Source organism: Rhinolophus sinicus, chromosome 12, assembly GCF_057876585.1.
Source record: "Rhinolophus sinicus isolate RSI-liver-muscle chromosome 12, RSI-T2T, whole genome shotgun sequence".
NCBI classification, from domain to species: Eukaryota; Metazoa; Chordata; class Mammalia; order Chiroptera; family Rhinolophidae; genus Rhinolophus; species Rhinolophus sinicus.
This window is the reverse complement of record NC_142512.1, coordinates 44,406,466-44,434,039: the sequence shown is the minus strand read 5'-3', so window position 1 is coordinate 44,434,039 and position 27,574 is coordinate 44,406,466. Positions and strand designations below refer to the sequence as shown.

The 27,574-nt window shown below is 35.3% G+C and overlaps 1 protein-coding gene across 11 annotated transcripts in view; it reads right to left on the bottom strand.

Moving 5' to 3' along the window:
- TANC2 (tetratricopeptide repeat, ankyrin repeat and coiled-coil containing 2) overlaps positions 1–27,574 on the bottom strand; it is a 341,550-nt gene that overhangs the window by 186,058 nt on the left and 127,918 nt on the right. For 10 of the 11 annotated variants that reach the window (XM_074320171.2, XM_074320170.2, XM_074320174.2 and 7 more), the window contains one exon: positions 16,937–17,008. In XM_074320171.2, the coding sequence (XP_074176272.2) occupies positions 16,937–17,008 (72 nt within the window). Of the gene's footprint in view, positions 1–16,936; positions 17,009–21,266; positions 21,328–27,574 lie in introns of all 11 variants that reach the window. The other variant, XM_074320175.2, reaches the window with a different exon arrangement.

The window sequence follows — 27,574 nt, the reverse complement described above, 5'->3', positions numbered from 1 at the left end:
CACATAAACGGAATGTTAGGAGCAGTTATGATTCAATAAAAATTTCAGACATCACTAGTCTTACATTTAATAGATGATTATTAATATTAAAGTTTAAGTTAATAAAAAATTCCTTAGCCTAAGGCAATACCTAGAGAACTGCCTTCTAATTTTTCATGTTATATAAATAACCACAAATAACACTTATAAATCAAAAACCACCAGCACGATAATTCACTGAACTATACATCTGATTTGCAAATTTTTCAGTTTACATGTTATAATTCAGTACAATTTTTATTTTTTTTAAAGTACACAGAAAAATAAAACAAAACACAGCATGGTGATAAACTAGCCCCTAAAGTCAAAGAGCTCTTACATATTTCTGAAACAAAGGGGTTTCGCCTAAATTATTCCAAGTGTCCTTTTAAATCAAGGCTTATACCAACCACTCTGTTACTTGGTAACAGTTTCATAACAAGTCCATCCATTAGGCAGGAAACAGGCCAAGAGAAGTGTAAAAAGACAGCATGATGGCCTATGAAGAAAATTCTAAGGAATCTACCAAAAAAAAAAAAAAAAAAGCTTCTAGAAAAAAATAAGTGAGTTAGGCTAACTCAAAGGTTAGAGTCAATATGCAAGAATAAAGTGTCTTTCTATATATTAGCAATGACCACTTGGAAAATAAAAATGTGAAAAACCAGTATTATTAAACTAGTGCTATTAAAAACACGAAATAATTAGAAATAAATCTAACAAAATCTGTACAACAGTATAATATTTGTAAGCTGAAAACTATAAAACATAATAAAAGAAATTAAAGACCTAAAAGGAGAGATATACTGAGTTTGTGGGTCTGAAGATTCCTTATCATGATGTTAATTCTCCTCAATCTACGGGTTTGAAACAATCCCAATGTAAACCCAGTAGGCAGTTTTTTTTGGTAGAAATCAACAAACCGATTTTAAAATTTGTATATAAAGACAAAGGAACTTAGGATAGACAAAACAATTTTGAACAAAGAAAAAGTCTGGAGTCTCACAGTACTTAATTTCAAGACTAAATGTAAAAGACAGTAATCCAAAGAGTATACGGATTGGCAAAAGAATGGACACCCAATCAATGGAACAGACTAGAGAGTCCAGAAAAAGACCCACATAAATATAGCCAATCAAATTTTGACAAAGGTGCAAGGGCAACTCAATGTCAAAAAGATAATCTTTACAACAAACAGATTTGGAACAATTATATACCCACCTGAAAAACATCAACCTATTCATTCACCACATATGACAATCAAATTGAAATGGATCACAGACCTTAACGTAAAGCCTAAAATCACAAAACTTCTAGAAGAAAACATAGGAGAAAAATCTGTGTGACTTTGTGTCAGGCAAAATTTTTTTTACAATGGACCCAAAAAAGATGACCCATATAAGAAAAACTGATAAGCTGGAATTCACAAAAATTTAAAATTCTAACTCTTCAAAACATACTGTTACAAAATGAAAAACCAGTACCAACTGAGAGACATATTTGTAAACTACTTATCTGATTAAGAACTGTTATTTAGAATATAAGAACTCTCTTAATTTAATAACAAGAAACTATCCCAATTTAAAAAATAGGCTAAAGATTTGAACAGACACTACACAAAGTAAGAGATATGTATGTCAGATAAGCACGTGAAGAGATGCTCAACATCACTAATCATCAGGGAACTACAAATTAGAAGATGTCACTACACACCTAGTGAAATGGCTAAAATTAAGCTAACAAAACCAAGTGCTAGGAAGGATGATGAACTAGAACACTTACATATTGCTGATGAAATACCAAACAATATGTACAACTTTGGGAAACAGTTTGACATTTTAAATATAAACTTACCATATGACTCAGCAATCCAATACTTAGACATTTACCCCCCCAAAATGAAGACACATTGCTCCCCCCCATTCAAACAGTAAACTTATTCATAATCTCCCAAAACTGAAAACTACCCAAAAGTCCATCAACTGTGAATGGGTAAACAAATTGTGGGATATACCAGGAGTGCTAAAAACATGTATACAAGTGGACACTTTGGTCAACGTTGCTAAAGCAGTAGTTCGCTGAAATTAGAAGTGTCTGGATGCTGATGGTAACCACTTTGAGCACCTCTTGTAATTGCAGAAGTCAAATGTGACTGTATTCATCTTTTATTATCAGTATATATAGAGTATTATAATTTTAATACAGTTTCCCTTTCTTAAAATTTGTATATGTTTTTTGGCACTCTCTGTCCATACAATTGAATATTAGTTGGCAATAAAATAAACTACTGACATATGCAAAAAGAAATTAAAAAAAAGAATGAACCTCAAGAGCATTAAAGCATAAAGAGCCAGAATCAAAAGACTACAGACTATATGGTTTCATTTATAGAATATTCTAAAAAATATTATAGTAACAGTTGACAAGGATTGGAGTTGGGGGAAAAGGGACCGACTACAAAAGGGTATGATGGAACTTTATATGATGATGAAAATAAACTATACTTGGTTTTACTGGTAATTACCTGACCATCTATGTTTGTAAAAATTCATGGTACTATATACTTAAGAGGGGCAAATTTTACTGTATATAAACTTCAATAAACCTGACTTAAAAAGTCCTAAAGCACTTTGTGATAATATGCTGACTGTATGTACATTTATGATTTGCAAACTTTTCTGATTGCATATTTTATTTCAATGAAAGTCTACTTTTTAAAAGTATAGAGAAAAATAAAATAAAAAAGTATGGAGAAAAAAATAGTATAGGTGATAAACTAGCCCCCAAAATAAGTGTAATCATGTCAAACATATTGTACATAATAACAATGCATAATTTGTCAAAGGGCTTTCATATATTTCTGAAACACGGGTGTTTGGCCTAGATTATTTCTAATATTGTTTCAAGGCAAGATTTATTCCACTCTGACTCTGCACCATTCTCACAAGTTCATGTATTAATCAAAAAATGAGGCAGAGAAAGTTTAATAATTAATACAGAATCACAAAATTAGAAGGAGATAATTAGAAACCAAAATCCTTATTATAGTCTATAAGGCTCTACACAATGTGGTCCCACCTACTTAATTCTCTGACCTCATCACACCTCCCAATTTCTCTGACTTCATCATTTCCCGCTTCTATCGTCAATTCACAATGCTTCTGTCACACTGGCCTTTCAGTTCCTTGATCTGGCCAAGTTTATTCCCAATTTATGACCTTTGCCTGTTTCTTCTAACTAAAATGCTCAGTCCCAGGATCTTTGCAAAATTGGCTCTCCTTTGTCTTTATAAGGTCCTAGCTCAAATGTCACCTCCTCAGAAAGGCCTACCCGGACTGATCTAACCTAAAGTTATCCTCCACTCTTTTCTCTACCTCTCATTCTCTATCATATATAATCCTATTTTATTGTCTTGATAGCACTTATTACCTGAAATTACCTGCTTTTTAAATTTGTCTCACTCCTCTAGAATGAAAGCATCATAACAATAGGGATTTTTTTCTCTAGCTTGTTTATTGCTCTTGCCCCTCAGCCTGATTGAAACCTGGTACTGGGGTAGCCTCTGGGTGGGCAGGGGTGGCACAGCTGACTCAGGCCTCTAGTCTTCTGCGGGGCCCAGATCTGGCCCTTCCATCTGCCTGGGATGCTCTGCCCTAGCATATCCTGTCAGTGTTCTCTTCTCAAGCATGGTCTCAGCATAGAAGAACATCTTTCTTTAAAGTCTTTAATGCACTGGCTAGGATCTCGAGACACAGTTGAAGAAAAGCAGTGAGAGCAGGCATCAGAGAGGGAAAATTCAGCTTTTCCCTACTGTCTGCATCAATGAGATGCAAATTGAAGGGAATCTTAGTGAGATGAATTCTATGCAAAAAAGCCTTTAGAAGGAGCACTGATCTTGTTTTGCAAGAGAGAAATCAGAGACAAATCATGAATGTAAGAATGGTAAGAAAGCTTCAGTAACCATTATCCCCATTAGAGACATGGGAGATTTCAAAATGAAAAGAAACTCTTCAAATAATTTTAGAGCATGAGAGCATTTGGTCTATAGCCATCCCCAAAACGTACATGAGATCTCACACTGCAGACAAACTTTATTAATGTAATCAATGCAGAAAGTTCTTTAGAAACATCTCTAGTCTTGTGGTGCACAGAGAATACTGGGAAGAAACTCTATGAACACAAAGACTTAACAGCAAACCTTCAGTGGGATCACTCATTTACTGCTCATCAGAGCATCCATCCACACTGGGGAGAAACTCCACAAAGGAATGACTGAGAAAAAGCCTTCAGTAGGAACATTAAGCTCACAATGCCTATGTGAATACCCACAAGAGAGAAACACTATGACTATAATGAAGTCAGAAAAGCTTTCAAAAGGGACTGTATTTAATCTTACTGAACACATGAGTACATCCTGGGAAGAAAGTCTATGAATGCAATGACTGTGGGTACGTTTTCAGAAGTTACTCTCATACCATGGGAAAAAAGTGAGCACACACAGAGAAGAAAAACCGTATACGTGTAACGAATGTGAGAAAGGCTTTAATGGTCCCTTTAGACTTTACAGACATGAGAATTCACACTGGAGAGGGAACATGAATATGTACAATGTGGGAAAGGCTTCAGCCCCCAATATTCCCTGTTCTACATAACAGAATTAATATAAAGACACAAATCATATGAGTGTTTACAAATACCAGCAAGGATATAGATATGAAAAACATGATTAGTTTGAGGAGAGGCAGAATAAGCCTATTCCAACTTCCCTTGCCAGTGAATACAAATATAAACCCTTGAAAGAATACATAGAGCTCACTTCCAGTTTCCTAAAAGGGAGGGAAAAAACCCCAACTGAGAAGTACAGGTGGAGCGCACAGTACAGGAGCACAGGCTTACTGAAAAACTGAGACCCAATCTTAGACCTAGAGAATGCTTCCCCTCCTGCATGCCTTACCATTCTATTACTATTTACCACACTTCTTTTTACCCAGTTTAGCATGTGCACTTTTCGGCAGAAACTTACAAGGTGTACTAAAAAGCAAAAAACACAATTTGAAGAGACAAACATACATCAGAACCAGACCTACATATGGCAGGGATGTTGGAATTATCAAACTGTGAATTTAAATACTTAGGTATAATTCTAACAAACTATGTATAAGATACATATGAGAAAAACTACAAAACTCTAATGAAAGAAATCTAAGCTCTAAATAGATGTAGAGAGAGTCCGTGTTCATGGATAGGAAGAATTAATATTGTCAAAATGTTGGTTCTTCCCAACCTGATTTATTAGATTCAATGCAATCCCAATTAAATCCCAGGAAGTTATTTTGTTGATATCAACAAACTGATTCTAATGTTTACATGGAGAGGCAAAAGACATAGAATAGTCAACTCAATATGTGAAGTGGAAGAACAAAGATAGAGGGCTGACACTACTGAACTTCCAGACTTACTATAAAGCAACAGTAAGCAGGCAGTGTGGTACTGTGAAGAAATGAACAAACAGATCCATGGAACAGAATAGAGAGCCCAGAAATAGACTCACAGTCAACAGAACTTTGACAAAGGAGCGAAGTGGCAATACAATGGAGAAAAGATAGTCTTTTCAACAAATGGTGCTGGGACAACTGGACATCCACATTCAAAGAACTAGAAACAGACTTTATACCCTTCACAGAACAATTATAACTCAATATGTGTCACACACCTAAATATAACACATAAAACTATAAAAATCCTGGAAGATAACATAGGAGAAAATCTTTATGACCTTGGATATGGCAGTCGTATTTTAGATACAACCCTACAGGCATAATCCCTGAAAGAAATAATTGATAAGCTAGACTGCATTAAAAATTAAAACTTCTCTGTGAAAGACACTGTCAAGAATATAAGACAAGACTCAGACTGGGAGAAAATATTTGCAAAAGACACATTTGATAAAGAGCTATTATCCAAAATACACAAACTCAACAACAAGAAAATGTAAAGCACAGGCAAAAGATCTGAAGATACTTCACCAAAGAAAGTACATAGATGGCAAATAAGTATATGAAAAGATATTCAATAGTATATGTCATTAAAGAATTGCAAAATTAAAACAACGAGATACTACTACACACCTATAACAATGGCCAAAATCCAAAACACTAACAACACCAAATGCTGGCAAGGATGTAGAACAAAACGGAACTCTCATTCACTGGTGATGGAAATGCAAAATGGTCAATTCATTATGGAAGACAGTTTGGCAGTTTCTTAAAGAACTAAACACTCTTTTCCCTTACAATCCAGCAATTTGAGCTTCTCGGTATTTACCCAAATGAGTTGAAACCTTACATTCACACAAAAACCTGCACATGGATGTTGACAGCAGCTTTATTCATCACGGTCAAACTTGGACACAACCAGGATGCCCTTCAGTAGGTGAATGGATAAATTGTGTGGCATCCAGACAATGGAGTGCTAAAAAGAATGAGCTATCACACCATGAAAAGACACGGAGGAACCTTAAATGTAATACTAAGTGAAAGAAGCCAATCAGAAAGAGGTATGTACTATATAATTCCAACTGTATTAACATTCTGGAAAATGCAAAGCTATGGAAACAGTATAAAGATCAGTGGTTTCCAGGGACTGGGGCAGAGAGGGATGAATAGTCAAGAGCACAGAGGATTTCTAGGGCAGTGAAACTATTCTGCATGATACTGTAATGGTAGATACATGTCATTATACATTTGTCAAAACCCATATAACACCAAGAGTGAACCCTAATGTAAAATATGGACTTTGGGTGATAATGATGTGTCAATGCAGGTTCATCGATTGTAACAAGTGTACCACTGTGGTGCAGGATGTTAACAGTGGGGGAGGCTGTGCAAGTGTGGGTGCATGAGGCAGACAGTGATTCTCTGTACTTTCCATTCAATCTTACTGTGAACCTAAACTACTCTAAAATACAAAATCTATTTTTTAATGTAAATACACAAACGTAAAAACAAACAAAAAAGGATGCACAGAGTAGCTATCTGAGGACTGTGAAAATAAATAGTAACAGGCAGATTGGGAAAAGAAGTACAGAATATATATAGTTCCACTGAAGTGGTGGTAAGTTTACCATGTTTTTTCCCCTGGTATTGCCTAGCCTAGACTCAAAGGCAGCTCAAAACTCGTAAGTGTACACCAGGTAAGAAAAAGCTCAAAGAAAATCCCTACCATTCTGGTGAGGAAGAAGAAAGCGGGCCCTTACTGGTCTCAGAAACGAGTGGAAATCCTCTTTTTCCCCCTTTGGCCTCTATCCCAGTCTCCAGGCAACTCTATGACAGCAGCAGCAGAGATGGTAGCGGTGAATGGGCAAGTACCTAAACCGAGAGAATGCAATCTTGTCCTCTGAGCCCAGGAACTGTGACCCTAATGGTGTGAAGCAAATCCTCATAGTCTTTTTTCTTCTTTCTCCTCTTATCACTTGATCTGGATACAGACATAGTTGCAGGAGGGGGAAAACAAGGCCTGTTTACTGAGAGCCCTACATGATAACACACAGATAACAACAACACTACAGCCCCACTCTGGGGTAGGCATGAAGGACAGTGGTGAAGGGACACCCTTCCAGTGGCAGAAATCTGAGACAGGGTACCCAGTGGTTCATTTTGCCTGGAAGGAGAGGTGACAGAGGTACGTTCTATACTGACTCGTGGACAGTGTTTAATGGTATGACTGGATATTCAGGGATTTGGAGTGAATGATTAGAAAACGGATGACAAGTAAATTGGAGGAAGAGGTATACGGATAGGCCTCTTTGAAAGAGCAGAGTATGACATAATTTATGTCCCATCTGAATGCTTACCAAAGAGCAAACTGTAGAGAAGATGCTATTAATAATAACCCAGCAAATAGGATGACCTGTTTAGGGGATTCAGTCAATCTCTTTACCTAGCTGCTCTATCCTTGCCCAATGGGCTCGTTAACAAAGAGGTCACGGGAGCAGGGAGGGATATACATGGGCTCGGCAATATGGACTTCCACTCACCAAGGCCAATCTGACTATAGCCACAGCTGGGGTCCCACCCATCAACAGCCAAGCATGCTGCATGTACTGGGGAAGAAGTAGATGCATAACCCCAATATATGGTACCACTCATGGAGTGGTCAGCCAGTTCTCTCTCTACTCATTTCTAGCTCCTGGTAATTTGCCCTTTTTTCTTAATAAATCAACTACGAATTTAAAATAAATATTGTTCATAGTGTGACAGTTTTCAAGTTGTCTAAGTCTGCCCCCTTGTGGGAACCAGTTTCTCAATCTCTCACTAGAAACAAAACTTAATAAATCAACCTGCACCTCAAATGAAACAAAACAAAAAATGTATTTGCTCAATAATAACTTTACCCCAGGCTTTACTAACAGGTTCCTTCCTCATCCTTTGTTATCCAACTATTTATGAACCTTCATTAAAATATTTAAACTAATACACACATAACCTAGCGTATGTCAGTATGAGTTCAGTGACACACCCCTAGCACCCCAAGATAATAAGAAAAAGTTGGTTAGAGGGTGAATTTCAAGTTTAATTTTATGGAAAAAGAGTGCTACACAAAGAATAATCAACAAAAACTTAAGTATCTGAAGAAATATAGGACTAGAAATAAAGATACTTCAGAAGGATTTATCATTTAAGGTCAGATCTTTCTTCCAGGTCTTATCCAACCACCAACAAATTCGTATTTCAAATATCAGAATGGAAAGGCTCTAAATACATGCCGCTATCAAGGCTAATTTGAATGAAACTTTGGGCGCAGACCACTATAAAACCTGAAACATTCTCCTACTAAAAATAGTACCTACTTCATGGTACAATTCTGAGAAATAAATGAACATTATGTGAAAGTACTTAGCCCAGAGCCTGGCACATATGTATTATTAAATGTTATGTTTATTTTCTTTATTCCTAAAGCAATCTATGTTGAAAGCTAAATGATTTTTTATCATAATGATAAACTATTAATACAACAAAATAATTTTGTACATTAGTGATGCCACTATACCAGACATACTCTTACACTGAGATAAAGAAATTATACAACGGATGTTATTTTCCTTATCATTCTGTATAATAAAACACTGTTGGCTTAATAAAGAAGTCTTTGTAACTTACCAGACTAAAGAAAAATTTGTGTATGTTTCAAGAGCATGAACATCTCATTTCTACTAAGTATTTTACATATTTACGAGGACAGAAAAAGAATCAGAAGATAGAGCCGGCCCGGTGGCTCAGGTGTTTGGAGCTCCGTGCTCCTAACTCCGAAGGCTGCCAGTTCGATTCCCACATGGGCCAGTGGGCTCTCAACCACAAGGTTGCCAGTTCAACTCCTCGAATCCCGCAAGGGATGGTGGGCTACGCTCCCTGCAACTAAGATTGAACACGGCACCTTGAGCTGAGCTGCCGCTGAGCTTCGGGATGGCTCAGTTGGTTGGAGCGCGTCCTCTCAACCACAAGGTTGCCAGTTCGACTCCCGTAAGGGGTGGTGGGCTGTGCCCCTGCAACTAGCAATGGCAACTGGACCTGGAGCTGAGCTGTGCCCTCCACAACTAAGACTGAAAGGACACCTTTAAGCTGAACAGCACCCTCCCCAACTAAGACCGAAAGGACAACAACTTGACTTGGAAAAAAAGTCCTGGAAGTACACACGTTTCCCCAATAAAGTCCTGTTCCCCTCCCCCCCAAAAAAAGAATCAGAAGATAGCATATTTGACATTTTAGTACATTATTACTATAGACACACCAGCATATATTAATCAAATAAAACTGGCTATAAATAATGGGAGTCATGAAAAGCCAAACACTTGCCCAGTCTTCCAGAATGAGCTAGTCATGAGCATTATTATACCAATACACCTTGTATATCAGAGCCTAATGCCTGCACAATGTGATCTTTGTAAAAGTAAATCAAAATTGGGTTTCAACCATATTACATTGGCTCATGCACTTCTTTAATATCTAGAATCAAATAAATTCAATTTATGTATAGATGACCTCTAATGAAAAAAATCATTTGATGCGAAAAATGGAGCTAGTACAACAAAAAACAATTCTGATGAAGTAACCCATGATTCCCAAAATATAGAACCAGAATTCTTAGAATTGATGAGCTTCTGTCATCAATCTGATGGCCTAAACGCGAGACACTGGCAATGTGCTAGAGGCAAAGAACCTCCTTTATTTTATTTTTTTTTTATTTTTATTTTTTTACTTATTATTGGGGAATATTGGGGAACAGTGTGTTTTTCCAGGACCCATCAGCTCCAAGTCATGTCGTTGTCTTCAATCTAGTGGTGGAGGGCGCAGCTCAGCTCCAAGTCAAGCCACTGTTTTCACTCTAGCTATGGAGGGCACAGCTGACACTGGCCCATGTGGGAATTGAACCGGCGACCTGGGTGTTATGCACTCTAACCAACTGAGCCAACTGGCCGCCCGCAAAGATCCTACTATTAATGAACTCCTAGATTACTATGAAAAATAGAAATCCAATAAGTAAGACCAAATATAGCAATTAATATCTCAATTATATACAATACGCGATACTGGAAAGCAGAAAATAACCATCCAACTTTAGAAGGCCATACTGGGGTTAAACTGGCACAGTTTTACAGTCATATTTCAAGAGCCTCATTTCACAAATTCAATAGATAGTTAACAGTCTGACAAGTTACCTACATTCAAGAAATTTCTCACACTGCTTTACTTTTTCCATGATATAAGTAATATAAGTGAATACTGGATCAATATGTGGCCAGGGCACAGCCATATACCTTCCCAAGCACACTAAGTGCTAGACATATGCTCATTCTTCCATTCAGTAAATACTGACAAATTTTTATATACAAGCGTTCTAGGACTACAGTGGTGAACAAGATACAATCTCTGCTCAAATGAAACCTATTTTCTAGTAGCTGAGACAACAATAAACAAGTAAATAAATAATTGATTTCAGGCAGTGATAAATACTGTGAAGGTTAAGGCTGGGTATTTAGGTAGGATGGTCTTTGACCTAAGCAGAAATCTATAGCCCTTTCTTCAAGAAAGACAAAGTGTACAGGCCTTGCAAAGAAAACACTCTTAATATGTTAAAGCAAAAAGCCCAGCATAGATGAAACAGAATAAATAATGGAGCAGTTGAGAGGACATGGAGTTAGAGTATTAGGAAAAGAGAAACTCAGGCAGGATCATGTAAGAAATGATAAATACTTTGGAGTTTATTCTGAATGTGATAGGAAGCCACTGGAAAAATATTTTTCAAGTTTGGGGAAATACATGATTTGTTTTAATAAGAGCACTACAGTTATCAGATGGACAATAGACTATGTGTTGGCAAGAACAGAAATAATAAGTTAGGACACTATTACAGTAGTAAAGAAAAAATGATGGTAGTTCAGACTAAAATAACAACATAGGTGGTGTAGAAATAACAGCAAATGTATTTTTAAAAGAACAAATTCTTAAAGCATTATAAAACAAAACAAAAAAACATAATTGAGGAGATACATTAAGAAATTCATGGGAGACAGAAACTAGATGTAAGTGGACTGAGGAAATTATAGCCCAGAGCATGTGTAGGAGGGTAACTGTGAAAGATGAGAGTGTTTCCAGGTCTGTTTTAAGCACAGAAACAAGAGATACAAGGAGAAAGAAGTGCCAAGGGGCAGTAATCTAAATGAGTGGGGTGGGATCTCATTCAGTACAAGTAGTCTGGCCATCTCCCATCTCCTACATTTGATAAGCAGAAGACAAAAGAGGTCTCTGCCCCTAAACTAGAGCAGTGAGTGTGGGTTATGTTTGAATCAGAATTCATTGTACCTGAGTGATAGATCAGAGGCTGATCTAGCTAGTTAACACACAGGAGAGAGCACTCATGTTCAAAGGATAAGACAACTCATCAGACATCTTACATGTCTGCTTTTACTATTGGAGAAGGACATTAAATAGAAACTGTGTCCACAATCAGGTAGGGCAGTTTATCAGACATTGTGCACCTATATATGCATATCAATTGTTTAAACTTAGTGTTTGTTCTGAACAGACTGGTGTCTATTCTGGTTGGTTGATATTTATGGCATACTAATTATTAAAGATTTTGAACATCATCTCTCCAGACAGAAAAATACAAAATATAATGAAATGAAAAGGCTCTGGTTCTGGCTTAAGATGGAGTAAGCACACTCCACCTTAAATGATATAACTAAAGTCCCTGAATGTAACTGAAAACCCTAGAAACAATAATGGAGCAACAATCTGAGGACTCTGAAAAGTAAATAATAGCAGGCAAATTGTGGAAGGAAACCAGAACCCGAAGGACAACCGATTCAGTGGTACATTTCCTGTTGTTTTTTATTTCCCCAAACTCCCAGCCTGAACTCAAAGGAAATCCAAATCATGGAACTGCGCACCAGGGACAAACAGGAAGACATATACGTAAGACAATCTTTTCTTTCTGGTTAGAGTATGAATGAGATGCGGGAGGGAGATTCCATATGGGATTGAAAGAATAGGGGAAATCCCCTGGCTTTTTTCTCTTTTTACCTTTCTCTTCCAGCTCTGCCCCCCAGGTAAGCCTATTTCACTACTGGCAGCTATAGCTGAAGGGATACATAAAATTCTGAGGAAAGGGAAATCCTTTCTGGACTAGACAGCCAGTGGTGTGAGGAATGTGACAGAACTGCAATGAAAAATAGATAAATCCACACTTATAATCTGAGATTTCAATATTTCTCTAATAATTAACAGAATGAGCAGACAGAAAATCAGGAAGAATACAGAAGACTTCAACACTATCAATGAATTGACCAGTTTGACATTTATAGAACCTTCCACCCCCAAACAGCATAACATACATTCTTTTAAAGTGCACACAGAACATTTAAGATAGATCGTTTGGTGGGCCATAAAACAGGTATCAATAGCAAGTGATTCAACTCATAGAAAGAGCACTGTTTGACCACAATAAAATTAAATGAAAAATCAATATGACAAAGATATTTGGAAAATTCTCAAATGCTTGGAAACTACATCAACATCTGAATAACACATGGATTAAAGAAGAAATCAAAAGGGAAATTAGACAGTATTTTGAACTAAATGAAAACACTATTCATCAAAGTATGCAAACATGCAGCTAAAGCAGTCCATAGAGAGAAATTTATACCACTAAAATTCCTATATTAGAAAAGAAGGGATTAAATATATGGTGATGGAAAGAGAACTGACTCTGGGTGGTGAACAGACGTGATATACAGATGATGTGTTACAGAATTGTACACCTGAAACCTATGTAACTTTACTAACAATTGTCACCCCAATAAACTTTAATTTAAAAATAAATAAATAAATAAATAAATAAATAAATAGGAAAATGAAAAGAAAGTCCCAGTGTCAATGACCTCAGCTTCTACATCAAGAAACCAGAAAAAGATCAAATTAAATTCAAAGCAGGCAGAAGAAAGGAAATAATAAAGAACAAAGTAGAAATCAATGAAATAGAAAATAGAAAAGCAATGAAGAAAATGAATGAAAACTGAAACTGATTCTTTGGGATCAATAAAATTGATATCTCTCTATCTAGAATGATCAGAACAAGAAAGAATACCCAGATTACAATATCAATAATGAGAGAAGTGACTCCACTACAGATTCTACAGATTTAAAAAAGTTACTCAAGAGGAAATAGATAATTCAAATAGTCCTATATTTATTAAAGAAATTTAATCTGCATTTTAGAACTTTGCCACAAAGAAAATTCCAGGCCCAGATGGCTTCCTTGAGAAATTCTATCAAACATTTAAGGATGAAATAATAGCAATTCTACACAAAATATTCCAGGAAATTGAAGAGGAGGGAATACTTCTGAGCGTTCAACTAATTTACGAGGCCAGCATTACCCTGACACCAAAATCAGACAAACACATTATAGGACAAGAAAACTAAAAGTCAATATCCCACATGAATAATTGTCTTAGGAAATCAAATCTATCAACTGTACAAAAATAGGCCACACAGGCCAGATTTGCTCATCCTACTTTAGAGGACTGCTTCCAAACCATAATAGTCCAAATCAAATAATGAAAATATTACATCAAACTGGAGTAAACTGGAAAGGTTTACTATTAGAGGTGACTGGCACGGACATCAGCTACCCACACCCTGCCCCAAGGACTGAGGACTTACTCTAACATCTCCTTTCCTACACATTGTTTTCCCTTGAGTTTAGATTTTCTTTCACTTATTATTTTATTTATTTATCACCAATTCAAACCTGAGCCTTTTGTCTAAAACTTCTCTAAAGATAATTAAATGCATCAGGTTTTTATCAATGTCATTTCCTGAGGACGGCTCTTCTAGAGGCTTCTAACCTACTCCAATTTGGTCTGGTCGTCCTCTGTCCCTGTCTTTTCATTGCCATCCTGAAGATTTCTTCACCTTTCTCCTTTGTTAAATTTCCTATTTCCTGTAACCAATTTATTTATTTTAATATGGCTGACTTTCTCATTTTGATGGATCACATCCTCCCACAGATTTCTTAGAAAAAGACTACAGGGCAGGCTAAAAAAAACTTACATATCTTAAAACATCTTAATTTTATATCTGATTAATAGTTTCAGTGCATAAGAAATACTAAGGCTCAAATTATTTCCTTTAGAATTTTGAAAGGGAAGCTCCATTTTTCATTCAGTTTCTAATGCTACCACTGAGAAATCCAAAGCCAATTGATTCCTGTTACATTTGTATATAACAAATTTTTTTTCCTCTCTGGAAGCATGACAGGTCTTCTGTTTGGCCCAGTGATTTGAAATTTCATTACCATGTGTCTGAGTTTGTATTTATATTTGTCCACTGTGCCAAGTACTCAGCAAGCCATTTAACCAGGAACCTCATGTTCTTTTGTTCAAGAAAACTATTTCTCTCTTATCTATCTATCTATCTATCTATCTATCTATCTATCTATCTATCATCTATCTTCTACTTAATTCTCCAAATTAAAACTAATTTTTTAAAAATTTTCAATTACAGTTGACATTCAACATTATTTTATAATAATTTCAGGTGTACAAAGTAGTAGTCAGATACTTATATAATTTATGAAATGATCCCCCCAATTAATCTGGTACCCACCTGGCACTACACATAAGTTATTACAATATTATTGGCTATATTCCCTATGCAATACTTCACATCCCCTTGGCTATAAGAATATTCTCTTGAACCATTTAGTTGATGATTTCTTTCCCATTTTATCTGTTCTTTCCTTTGGGAACAACTATTATTTAAATATTGAAATTCCTGGACTGATCCTGTAAGTTTCTTAACACTCCTCACTTTTCTATAATCTTTGCCTTTCTGCTCAACTTTTTTCAGGGGTTTCTTCAATATTAATTTTCTAATACTTCTACATAGCATTTTATCTCTGCTATCAGAATTTTAATGACTAAAACCTCTTTTAAAATCAAGAGTATTATTATTTTATAGTATCTCCTTGTTTCATGGCTGTATAATTTTCTCTTATTTCCCTGAGGATGTTAATAATGGTTCTATTATTTTCCTCTGCAAAATTTCTGTTCTCTCCAAGTTGCTTTATTCTGTTTAATTTAATGTCTATCTTTCATTATATTAGAAGGCTTCTTTAAAGATCTAGTAATCTTTGATTAGCTGCTCATACTGAAGAAAAGAGGGCTAAGAAGTTGATTGGAAGCTTTGATACATGGAATGATTTAGCTGGGCTGTTTATTTAAGGAATCTCTGAAGACTACATTTGTGTGCGTTTCTTTTTAATCAGTTTCCTCAGCATGATTAAGTACTAGTATAAGTTAAGATTTCCAAATCAAGCTGCATAAATTATTCCTCTTTTTATTCTGCAACAAGCAATTTTATAAAAATAGTAGTACAACTCTAAAACTTGGGAAGAGCAAAGTTGGAGAAAAAAGGGAACAGGTTTATGGAATAAATCAAACAGGAGCTTTAACAAGATTAAAACACTGCATATTTGTAAATCCAAGGTTTTTTTTTCATTTTTAAGTAAAGATTCTCTAAAAATGAAACTCAGTAATGACTGCCTGAAATTTTGTAATATACTCATTAGTTTATATGAATATAAATTCTCATTCTCTTACATTTTTTTCAACAACATTTTTTTCTAGAATAAAAATTTTTTCTACTATATATTAGGTATTTATTCTTGGCACTGAAAATACAGCAATGACCAAATCAAACAAAAATCTCTGCAATCATGGAACATTCACACTAGTTTTGGAAAGAGAAAATAAAATAAATACAAAGGCGGTAAGTTACTATGAAGAAAAAGGAAAGTGGAGGTGCTAGTCATGCAATTTTAAATAAGTTATAATAGATAGGGAAGGCTTTACCTGAAGATTTCACTGATATAGAATATTTTTACCTAGTTTGGAAGTTGTCACTTCAAAAAATCAGTTAAAAACCAATGATAATAAATTTTAAACAGAAAGGAAAATAAGTAAGAAGATCCTAATTTAAGGCAGCAATTATACATAAAAAACATTTCTTCTGAGAGCTGAAACACAAATAGTGCCTTGATGAAATTTTAAAAAGCCAGTGTGATGATACTCCAACAAACGTTACTGCTAAAAATTTACTTTTGGTTCTATTCCAAAAGTGGTATCCAGACATATACCTCAATGCTCCAAAATTATTTAAAACCTCAATATCATTTAAAAAAATGACATGAGATTATTTTTCATTTTCTTTTATCATAATGCACTTTTAGACTCTAATATTTAAGCTCTAAAGTATTTAAACTAGACCCAGCAAAAACCCTAGTCCTCAGATTAAGTACTAGGAAGGAAGAGCTGATGTCTGTTTTTCAAAATTTCATAATAAATTTAATGAAAATTTACCTTGCCCAGAGCGGCTTTGGCGAGAGTCTACACTTGACTGTCTTCGATCCGGTGGTTCCTCGCTCCCTCCATCTGTGTAAAATTAGAAAGAGCATAAGCAAAAAGATCATGAAATTAATGTAATATCTTCTCTGCTTCCACCTATATCTTAAAACTGCTACTTCTATCATTTGTTTTCATTTCCTGTAATTTCAATCATTAAAATATTTGAGGATTTTTCCTATATAAAGCAAAGGTTCTTACCCTTACTTTTGTGGGGATAATTTACTTTCCCTTCGTAAACGCTAGAGAAAGTAAAGGTGTTTTTTCTGTACCCCTATACATAGTATGTACTCTACTTTGCATATAATGAAGCAATGTTATCAACTTTGAAGTCCATTCATTGAATTCCAGTTTAGAAGCCTTGATTTAAAGCAATGTCTAAATTAGTTAATGTTGCTTATTTGTCTAAAATACATCAAATAATCCCTTGGGCTATATGTTTTACTATAATAAAAATGACATTTACATATTTTATGAGCAATAAGAAAATTATATAATATATGAAAGAGCAATATAAAATCAGAATCAGAAAAACTCAGAAATGAGACAAAAACCAAGAAAAAGAAAACAAAAACCATTTCAGTAACAAACACTAAACTATAAGAAACATAAGAGCAAATAAATATAACAAAAGATCTTAAAAGAAATAGAAGGTAAAAGGATGAAAATCTTTAAGAATTTTTTTAAAAAGAAGATTAAAAAGGATTTGCAAGAAGGTAACAAGTATCAGAGACAGGCAAAGAAGATCCAGCATAAGGATAAAAATAGGAGTCCCTAAAGAAGAAAACCCAAATTAGAGAACAGAATACTAAAAACTATAATTTAAAAAAGCTTTCCAGAAAAAACAGTGTGCATGTATGTGTAATATGTATAGTTATATGTCGGTGTAAATACATGTATACATACTCACCCACATATACAAGTGTATATATATAGATATAGATACATAGATATTTGAAACTACATATTATAAGAGCACCATGTGTATTTCAGATAATTAACTTAGATCAATGTACAAAGGCATTTTCTACTAAAATTACTATATTTTAAAGAAAGAGGAAAAAATAATCCCTTCCTAGCTCTAATACAGAACTAACTTTAGGCAACCAAAGTGACTAGAGAAACATCAAAATAAGGACTAGTGATGAGCATTAAATATACTATACAATTGTTTGTAACATTAAGATTCCAAATGGGTTTTTTTTAATGGAGAGATTGTAGTATGTAATGGCTATAAATTCTGACAATGTAACAGATACAGTGCAACCATAAACAAATGAGGGAAGAAACGGAGAAAGAATAAATGAACAAAAAAAATTTAACTGATTTCAGTAATCAAAATTGGTAGCGGTAATGTTTATAAACAGGGATAAAGCAAATGAGTAATGGTATACTCTAGTGCTATCATCTCCTCGAGAACCAGAATTCTCAGTGTAGAAGAAAGGAACTACAGAAATAATAACAGAAGAAGTTAAATAAAAACTCTGTGGCATGGACTCCATATTGGAAACATCAGTAGAATCCTGCAAGTCACAGGTATGTTCTAGCTCTGTCCACTGAAAATGCCCAGACACAGTGCCTCACCGAGTCGCCATGACCATCCCTCGAGCCCAAACTGTGATTCTGAAATGCTATTCTCCATTAAAATAAACCAAGATTTCTTAGAGAACTAGCTGGTTTAGCAAAGGAAATGTACTAGATAAACCTAGAACATACTGACATATTAACAGTAAGGAAGCTATCAAAGATAATGTACAACTAGGCTCTCATCAAAAAGACGCAGTGAAGAAGCTCTCACTGCCATGAGATCATAACACCACCGCCACACTAACGGGTTACCTTCTGAGATTAACAGGGACCCAGGTCATTATCTTGAAAACCGGAGAAATAAAAGAATTAAGCAATTCATCCTGCATTTCCTATATAAACTATACTAGTAGCCAATGAGTACATAAAAGAGATCTTATAAAATTATTTCAGATAATAAATGAGAAACAAGATAGAATTAGAATAGCACCATTTCACAACTTGTAATGAATTAATAGATCTACAGGCCCCAAGCATCAATGGCCAATAACATCAAACAAGAGTAAAAACCAGACACTATATGCTTCCTGAGGACAGGACCACAACAATTATAGTTTTGCCAAAGCAATCAAACTTTAGTCTGGTCAAACCTCTGAATCTTGCTGTCAGTTTTCAGGAAAAACAAAGAGCAGACAAAAATGTTGAATTGTTCCTGAGTGCACAATCAACAAAATTCAAACTGGGAAATTCTGAAGGTCAAACAACACAGGTCTTTCAACAGATGAAGAAAAAAAAAGTATTATGAAGTCCGAAATTATTATGAAATACAGATTTAATGAATAAATTTATTAATAAATAAATTTCTATTTATCAAAATAGAAAACAATACCAGAAATCTATGGCATCTTACATATCAGGTTATCAGGATGAGTAAATATCACCCTAGTCAATTTTCCATCCTAGTGATCACTTAATTTTTTCATGCAAGTGTCCTCCTTGACATGGTAATCAATTACAATGAGCAAAAGTCCTATTCAGGCATGCTTTAAATTTTCATTTTTCTGACAAAATAATTCATATATGTATCAAATTCTCTTTTTTAACATCAAAACAAGCCCTTGGCGTATGTGAGAAGTAACACAAATTAAACAGACATCTCCCCTTACTAACACTGTCATCCTAAACAATAAAAGGAGAAAAACAAAAACAAGCCTTAAAATAACATTAAATTTGTATGATCTTCGAAATGTCTGAGTATCAATCAAACAAGCCACAGGAAAAATACAGGCAGGAAATGGCTTAAGATGCAGTTTTGAGTCAGCAAACCAATGAACCAGAAATACGTTGCAGTAAATTTGAGCAATGCACTCCTCTAAGACTGAAACCTTAACTGTGTTTTACCCCAATGGAGACTAATCATAAGAGTTGAGATTAACTCTCAGGTAAAAGTAAACAGTTAAAGTTATTTTAAAAATGATAAACTCACCATGGCCCCAAGATGGTGTAAAAAAAAATTTTCAACCTCTTTAAAAGTTTGTAGTACGCTTATGGAACTAATGAATCCCATTATCCAAAATAGTAAGACAGCAATGATGTACAGTACTTGACATGTTTTTGCTTTGCTTAACACACAATTCCTTCAGGACAGATAAGACCTCCCACATATAATACTTATATTTATAGACAAAACAGAAGACCTTCAGTCATCAAGCAAGTTATTTGCATAATACTAATTACATCATCCCAGAGTGAAGAAGGTAGAACAGGGCCACCTATGTCTGTGAAGTTCAAATTTACTCACCAAACTTGAGTTAAAGATCTACTTCAAATGTATTGTGAACTTTACAGAGGAAAACCCACTGATGTTAACAGGTACAGGAATAAAAAAGACCTGACTGTCCAACTCAAGTGCTAGTTTTTCAAATCAGAGCTGAGGTTTCCTGGATTTGAGATAATCATCGGAGAACATTTGTTTTTCATCAGCATACTGAGTTAAATCCAGCAAATAATATAAAACAATATACCCTTAATACTGAGAAACACTGTTAATAGATTTCCTATTCCCATTATTTCAAAGGTGAAAATGTCACAGGAGAATTTACCTCATAGAGTTTTCAACTCAGATGTATTAAAGCACTAAAACACTTCTAGTAAAGAAATACCAACTATATAAAGAATATTCAGTACTTAAGTGATTTCCTATGAAGGAATGTAAGTTAGGGAAAGTTAATAATAAAGTGCCTAAACAATTCCAAGAAAAATGTTTTCTTTCCTGCAAGTAGGAGATATGTTAAATGATTATTCTCCTCAATCCAGGCTCAAACTATTATAGTTGAAAAATAAACAATTTAAGTGACCCTGAATTTGGCAGTTCCTGAGCCCATCTTTAGTGTTCTCAGCTAAATAATGAGCTAGAATAAATATTAGATTTCATGAGTTAAAATGTTAAGTTGGTTGTCTTCAATCCTCCTGTAGAAACTTAAAACATATGACCCTAATCGGAGAGGTGGGAGGTATGGAATACAGTACACACAGATTAAAGTTTTACTATTCAGGTATGAGTTCTGGTCCTTTTTACTATTCAGGTACGAATAGTATACATTTAATGAAGCATATACAAGAACTGTATACACTTAATGCCAACAAGGGCAGACATCAACTGGAGGACATAAATGGAATTGAAAGAAAATGCAAAAGGAAGACCAGGAACATAAGCCAGATTTATTCATTACCCAAGGGCCATTTATGAAGAGGTACATACGTAAGATGTTCCCTGGCTACATACACACTCCGATAACCAGAAAAGATGAAAAGCAGCTCATCTGTTTGGGGTAGAAAAGAGAAAAGAAACCACAATTTGTTCAGTATCTATTCTCTGCTGGGTACAGTGTCAGTAAGGTCTTTACAACATTATCTCATTTTATACTAATAATAATTCTATGAAACAAGTAGTATGCCCAGTTTAAATGTAAGACTGAGATTCAGAGGAGTGACTTTCCCCAAATCACACTTGTAGAAAGTAGCAATCCTAAAATCAAAATTTTCTGGTTTCAAAAATCTGCATGCTTTTCAAGACTCCACTGCTCCCTACTGTAACAAAAAAATCATTAAGGTGGTAGGGGTGGGGAGAGGGGCAGGTACTGAAAAGAGCTGAAGCAGACACAGACCAATTAAGAGGCTATTGTGATAATCCAGAAGAAGGATGAAAACTCTGACTAAGTGAGTAGTGGAGGTGGTCAGATTCTACATCTATTCTGAAGGTGCAATGGAGAGAATCTGCTACCAAAACAGAAAGATAAAGAAGGAAGCCAAGGATACTTCCAATATTTTGGGCCCAAATAATGCATCTGCAATTTACTGAGACAGGAAAGGCTGTGGGAGAAGAGGATTGAGGATGAGAACATTTGGAGCTCAATTTTGGACATACTAAGTTTGGATGCCTATTAGACAAATAAGCAGAGATGGACATACGTATGTCATAAGTACATAAATTACATTTAAACTGTATGACATCCCCAAGGAAGAGACTATAAATAAGAGAGAGAAGAGATAGACAAGAGAGGTCAGAGGACTAAGTGTTGGGGCTGAATCCAACATGTAGAGGCTGAGGGTAAGAGGAGAAACCAGCAGACAATAAGAAGTAGTGGCTGGAGAATAGGAAAAAAACTAAGAGAGTACAGAAGTCAAGAAAAGAAAGGGTTTTATAGAATGAAAAAGATCAGATGTTGATAGGTCAAGTAACATGAAGACTGAGAATTGATCATTCAATTTAGTCAATGTAGATGATTTAGCATGGCTCCTGTGGAACTGTAGGGGTGAAACCTGACGGGATGAAAATCAAGAGACATTAGAAAGAGCATTTGAAAAGGGTCTTGTGTTTCCCTAGACATGGAAGAACACATGAGGACCCAGGATATTCCGGCTGCCATCTTGTAAACACAAGGGGAATAAACACAAGGATAAAGTTAACTGTGAAAAGTAGGGTAGAGAGATGGACGATACCAAGGTCCCTGTTCACAATGAATTACTAAAGAAGACTACCTATCTCTGGACTACAGATACATAATACAATAAATCCTCTTCACCATATAAACCAAAGATCCATGAACTTGCCCAAAGGCCAAATCTGGCCTACCAACTATTTTTGGACAGCAGGTGAGCTAGAATGTTTACATTTTTAAATGACTTAAAAGAAATTAAAAGAACAATATTTTATGACACATAAAAATTATATGAAATTCAAATTTCAGTGTCCATAAATAAAGTTTTATTAGCACACAGTCATAATCACTCCTTTACATACAGTCTATGGCTGCTTTTGCACTACAATGACAGAGTTCAGTAGTTGTGACTATACGGGCTACAAAGCCTAAAATATTTACTATCTGGTCCTTTACAGAAAAAGTTTGCTAACCCCTGATATAAGCAATTCTGAGTCAAATTTTCCGTTACTTGTAACCATAAAATCCTGAATAATGCATTCCCCTATACTAAGGCAGCACCAACCTACTTGATGATATTCAAAGAGGAAATGCATTACAGTAATGCAAAAAGGAATTGCAATTTATTCATACTGTTTTCTCTACCTAAAATGCAGTTACCTCACTTGACAATATAATGAAATTGTATCCAATGCATATTAACAGTGCTGGGAGTTTAGCAGAGCTGAGTTGGATACAATCTTTGAAGTATTATTATTTATATGACCTTAGGAAAACGCAATTCTCTGAACCTGTTTCCTTATCTGTGAAGTTGACATAGTAATACCCTATGGAGTTAGGGTGGGAAACAAACGTAGTAATGTACATAAAACACAGCATGCCATATGACACTAAGTAAACACTTATTAAATGATAACTGGAATCTTCATCTATCATCATCATCATCAACAATATCGTTTCACCAAAAGATGACTTGAATGTCATTTCCTATCTTCTCTATAAAGACTTCCTGGATGTCAGCCAGAAAGAATTAATTGTTCCCTCTTCTGTGCTTCCATAGCACATTATACATATCTGTTTTACAGCACTGTCACACTGTATAATAGTTAATTATTTATATGACTATCTCTGGACTGTAAAATGTTCAAAGTGTGCCTTTGAAAGCTTTTTCATCGAGTATTTTAAGTGTCAACTTGGAATCTAGAATGAAGTGGGCAGTCTTAAAAAAAATTTTCAAATTCATTTTGCCAAGGGTCAGCTATAAAATTAATGCGTTTATCAAATCAAATCAAGTTCAAGGAAAAAATAGGCAATATTGATGTGGTATGAGACACAGTCTAAAAACTTCAGTGTTTTCCTTTCCTTATCCAAACTATTATTTAAGAAAAAGATGAGCAGCATTAATCCAAAGTACTATGACCTTATCCTTCACATCAGTCTAATGAACTTTGTCATTAAGAATTTTCATAGGTAAGCCCAGACCCACCTAAAAGTGATTCAGTTCTTAAGAAAAATTTTACAATGTCTCTTCCTCTAGAGAGAAAGGAAGCATCCTTCACCAAATAAAATATGCTGATTAACATAATGCCATCAGTACTATAGCTAATACTTTTCAAAAGTATACTACAGAGTATTTCAAAGCTTTCCAGAAAATAAAAGAGGCAAGTTCACAGGTTTTCATAGCTTGTATGCTCTAAATCTAAAAAAGAAAAATAATTTCCCTACGATGAGTTATTAATTTATATTTGCCCAAGACATCCAAAAGTCCCATAAGTCTTATCTGTAGCTCAAGAAAAGTTCTGCTAAACAAAGAATGTTTTGATTCTCATGATACAGCTATGCATCAATAATGATGATTAATAACAGGGAAACAAGAGACAGACTTGCTAACTCGAAATAGAGCAATCAAAATGATGTCAGTATTTTAAAAGTGAATGACTGTGCCTTCAAAGTACACAATGAATGTACAAAATGCCAAGCCTAACAGTGCCTTAAATTAATAGACTGTTAAAAATAAATGTGTCTACAATGACATATTTTTGCTTGTGTTTTTTTTTTAATAAACTTTTTATTTTAGAATAGTTTTAGAGTTACAGAAAAGTTGCTAAGATAGTATAGGGAGATCCCATAATCCCCAAACGTGGTTTCCCATCTTAGTCTAGTCATTTGTTAAAACTAATGAGTCAATATTGATACATTATTATTAACTGAAATCCACCCTTTATTTAGATTTCCTTAGTTTTTTTCTAATGTCTTTTTTTCATTCCACGATACCACATTACATTTAGCCATCATGTTTTTTGGGGGCTCTTTAAACTATGAGTTTCTCAGATTCTGCTTTTGGTGACCTTGACAGTTTTAAGGAATACTGGTCAGGAATTTTGTGAAATGTCCCTCAGTAGGGGTTTGATCCTTTTCTCATGTTTAGACTGGGGTTATAGGTGTTGGGGAGGAAGACCACAGAGGCAACCTGCCATCCTCATCATATCATTTCAAGATACTGTCAGTAGCATGAAACTAAATATGTATACATATATACATATCGTACATAATAGCAAAGGAAAAGTGAAGGCTTTAACCTATAGTGAACTATTCTAAATTTACTCCTTTGAGCTAGGCTTGAGAAGTTACACCACCAAGATGACCGATGCCATCTAGATGTAGTTCCCTATGATTCTAAAACCTCGAATAACCTCTGCCTCTTCTCATTAACCTGGATGTCAGGGAAGCCACGCCTCCGAAAGTGTGAGAAGGGATGTTCAGGAACAGCACCAGGTGTTATTTGTCCAGACAGGAATAAAAGAACATGGCGCATTTAGGGAAATTCGAAGAGTTTGGTATGGATAGAGCACAGAAAGCATGGAGAAGAGGCAGGATATAAAGTAGAAAAGTTAGCAGAGGCATAATCACAAAAGGCACAATCAGTATTCATGATCAATTTGAACTTTATTTTGTGAGTGTGGGGAGTTGCGTGATCTGGCTAGTGTTCTCAAAAGATGAATCTGGCAGAGTTGGCACTGTGGGGTCATAGGCTAAAGGCAGAGATCACTGCAATACGCCCAGAGGAACGGAAAGCCTGAATAAATGCACAAACATTGAAAATAAAGGAGGGTAGATTCATGTACTACTTGGGACACAGAACTACAAAGACTTTGTACCCATTTGAAAGAGTTGTTTCTAATCACTAGTATCAATTTTCTTTTCCCGTTCTTCCTCAAATCCACTCCACCAGGCTTTCATATACACCACTCCGGAAAATTCACACTTACCAAGTTCTCCTATAAAGTCCATTGCTAAATCCAATTGTCAGTTCTCAGTTTCCTTATTTTTTGACTTATCAGCAACATTTGATGCAGTTAATCATTCTCTTTTCCTTGAAGCTTTCCCTTCACTTAACTTTCAAGACACCATTTTCCTACCTCTGTGGCTTCTTCTTCTTAGTTTCCCTGGCTTGTTCCTTCTCATCTTTCCAATCTCTAAACGTTGTAGTGCCCCAGGGTTTATTTTTCTAATCCCTTTGCTATGTACGTCCCTTGGTTATCTCAAACAGATTCATGGTTTTATGTTTCATCTATACATTGGTGGTTCCCAAATTTATCTCCCTAGTTGGACGTCGTCCATGAACTAACTCAATACTTATGGAGTTGTCTACCTTACATCTCTGCTTTGAATATTAAACAGGTATCTCAGAATTTAACATGTCCTAATATTCCTCCGTGAACTTGCTCCTCTCATAATCTCCCTCATCTCTGTAAGACAGCAACTCCACTCTCTTAGTTGTTTAAGTCAAGACGTTTGGGGGTATCCTTAAGCCTCTTTCTCTCACACCGCACATACAATCCGACAGTAGATCCTGTCAGCTGCACCTTCATAATACTATATACAAACTACTTCTCATCCTTCGCTACTTCCACCCTTGTCCAAGCCACCCTCGTCTGTAACCTGGTTTCTCTGCTTCTGCCCCAGCCTGGCTTCAATCTATTCTCAACACAGCAATCAGAATGATTCTGTTAAAACACAAATCAGATCATGACAGTCCGCTCCTCAAAACCCTTCCAAAATGTCCCATCTTAATAAGAGTAAAACGCAAAGTCCCTAGCTCAAGGCACTTTATGAACTGGCCCCCATTACTTCTCTGAGTTCACCTCCTACTCTCTTGACTCTGACTTCACTGAAGCACATCGTTTCCCCTTGTGCTTTAACCACTCCAAGAATGTACCCATAGCAAGGTCTCTGCCTAGAATACTTTGCTATCAGATATCAGTATAGCTTGTTCCGCATCTTCTTCAGGTAGCTACCTAAATGTTTCCTCCATGATGCCTTCCCTCTCTACCCGATCTAAAATTGTACCCCGCCTTTACATATAGACACAGTGTTTTCTCCCTTCCCTGCTTCATTTTTCTCCTTAGTAGTTATCACCAACATACTGTATATTTTACTTATTTACCTTAATTTTGGCCATCTTCTCCACTAGAATGTAAGTTCCATGAGGGCAAAAAATTTTGTATTCACTGCTCTACCTCCGTGCCTAGAACAGTATCTGATACATAGTAGGTGCTCAAAAAAAAAAAAAAAGCTGTTGAATTAATTAATTTGCATGAGTGAAATGATTGAAAGAAGGGAATTCTGGATGTCTTAGAATTACAGATTTGGGAATTTCACTGGACTGATTATAATACCATTAACCAAGCTAGAGAATAGAAAACGAAGGATTGGGAAGGAGAAAATAATATACCACTTTAACCAAGGATTCAATTCAAAATCTCATTTAATCTTAACCTGTTTAGCGTCTCATCAATTCTAGATCTAAAACTAGATAGAGGGAAACATTAACAGCCAGAAGTGAAATTACTTAATAACTTGATTTTTTTCTGAAAACCAAGTAAGTCATTCTAATAGGAGTTCTGTAATTATTCTTAATTCTCAACCCAAATATTTATGTTTTACTTTTAAATGCATTATTATACTAGGGAGCTCTTTATTCATCTGTGTGAAAATTGGAAAGGTCCATCTATATAACAACTGCCTTTTTGAAATTTCTACTTGAATGTCTCAAATATACTTCAAACTTAAAACAACCAAACAAGAAATTCTAACTTTCCCCTCACCTCTTCAACCCTCATACTCT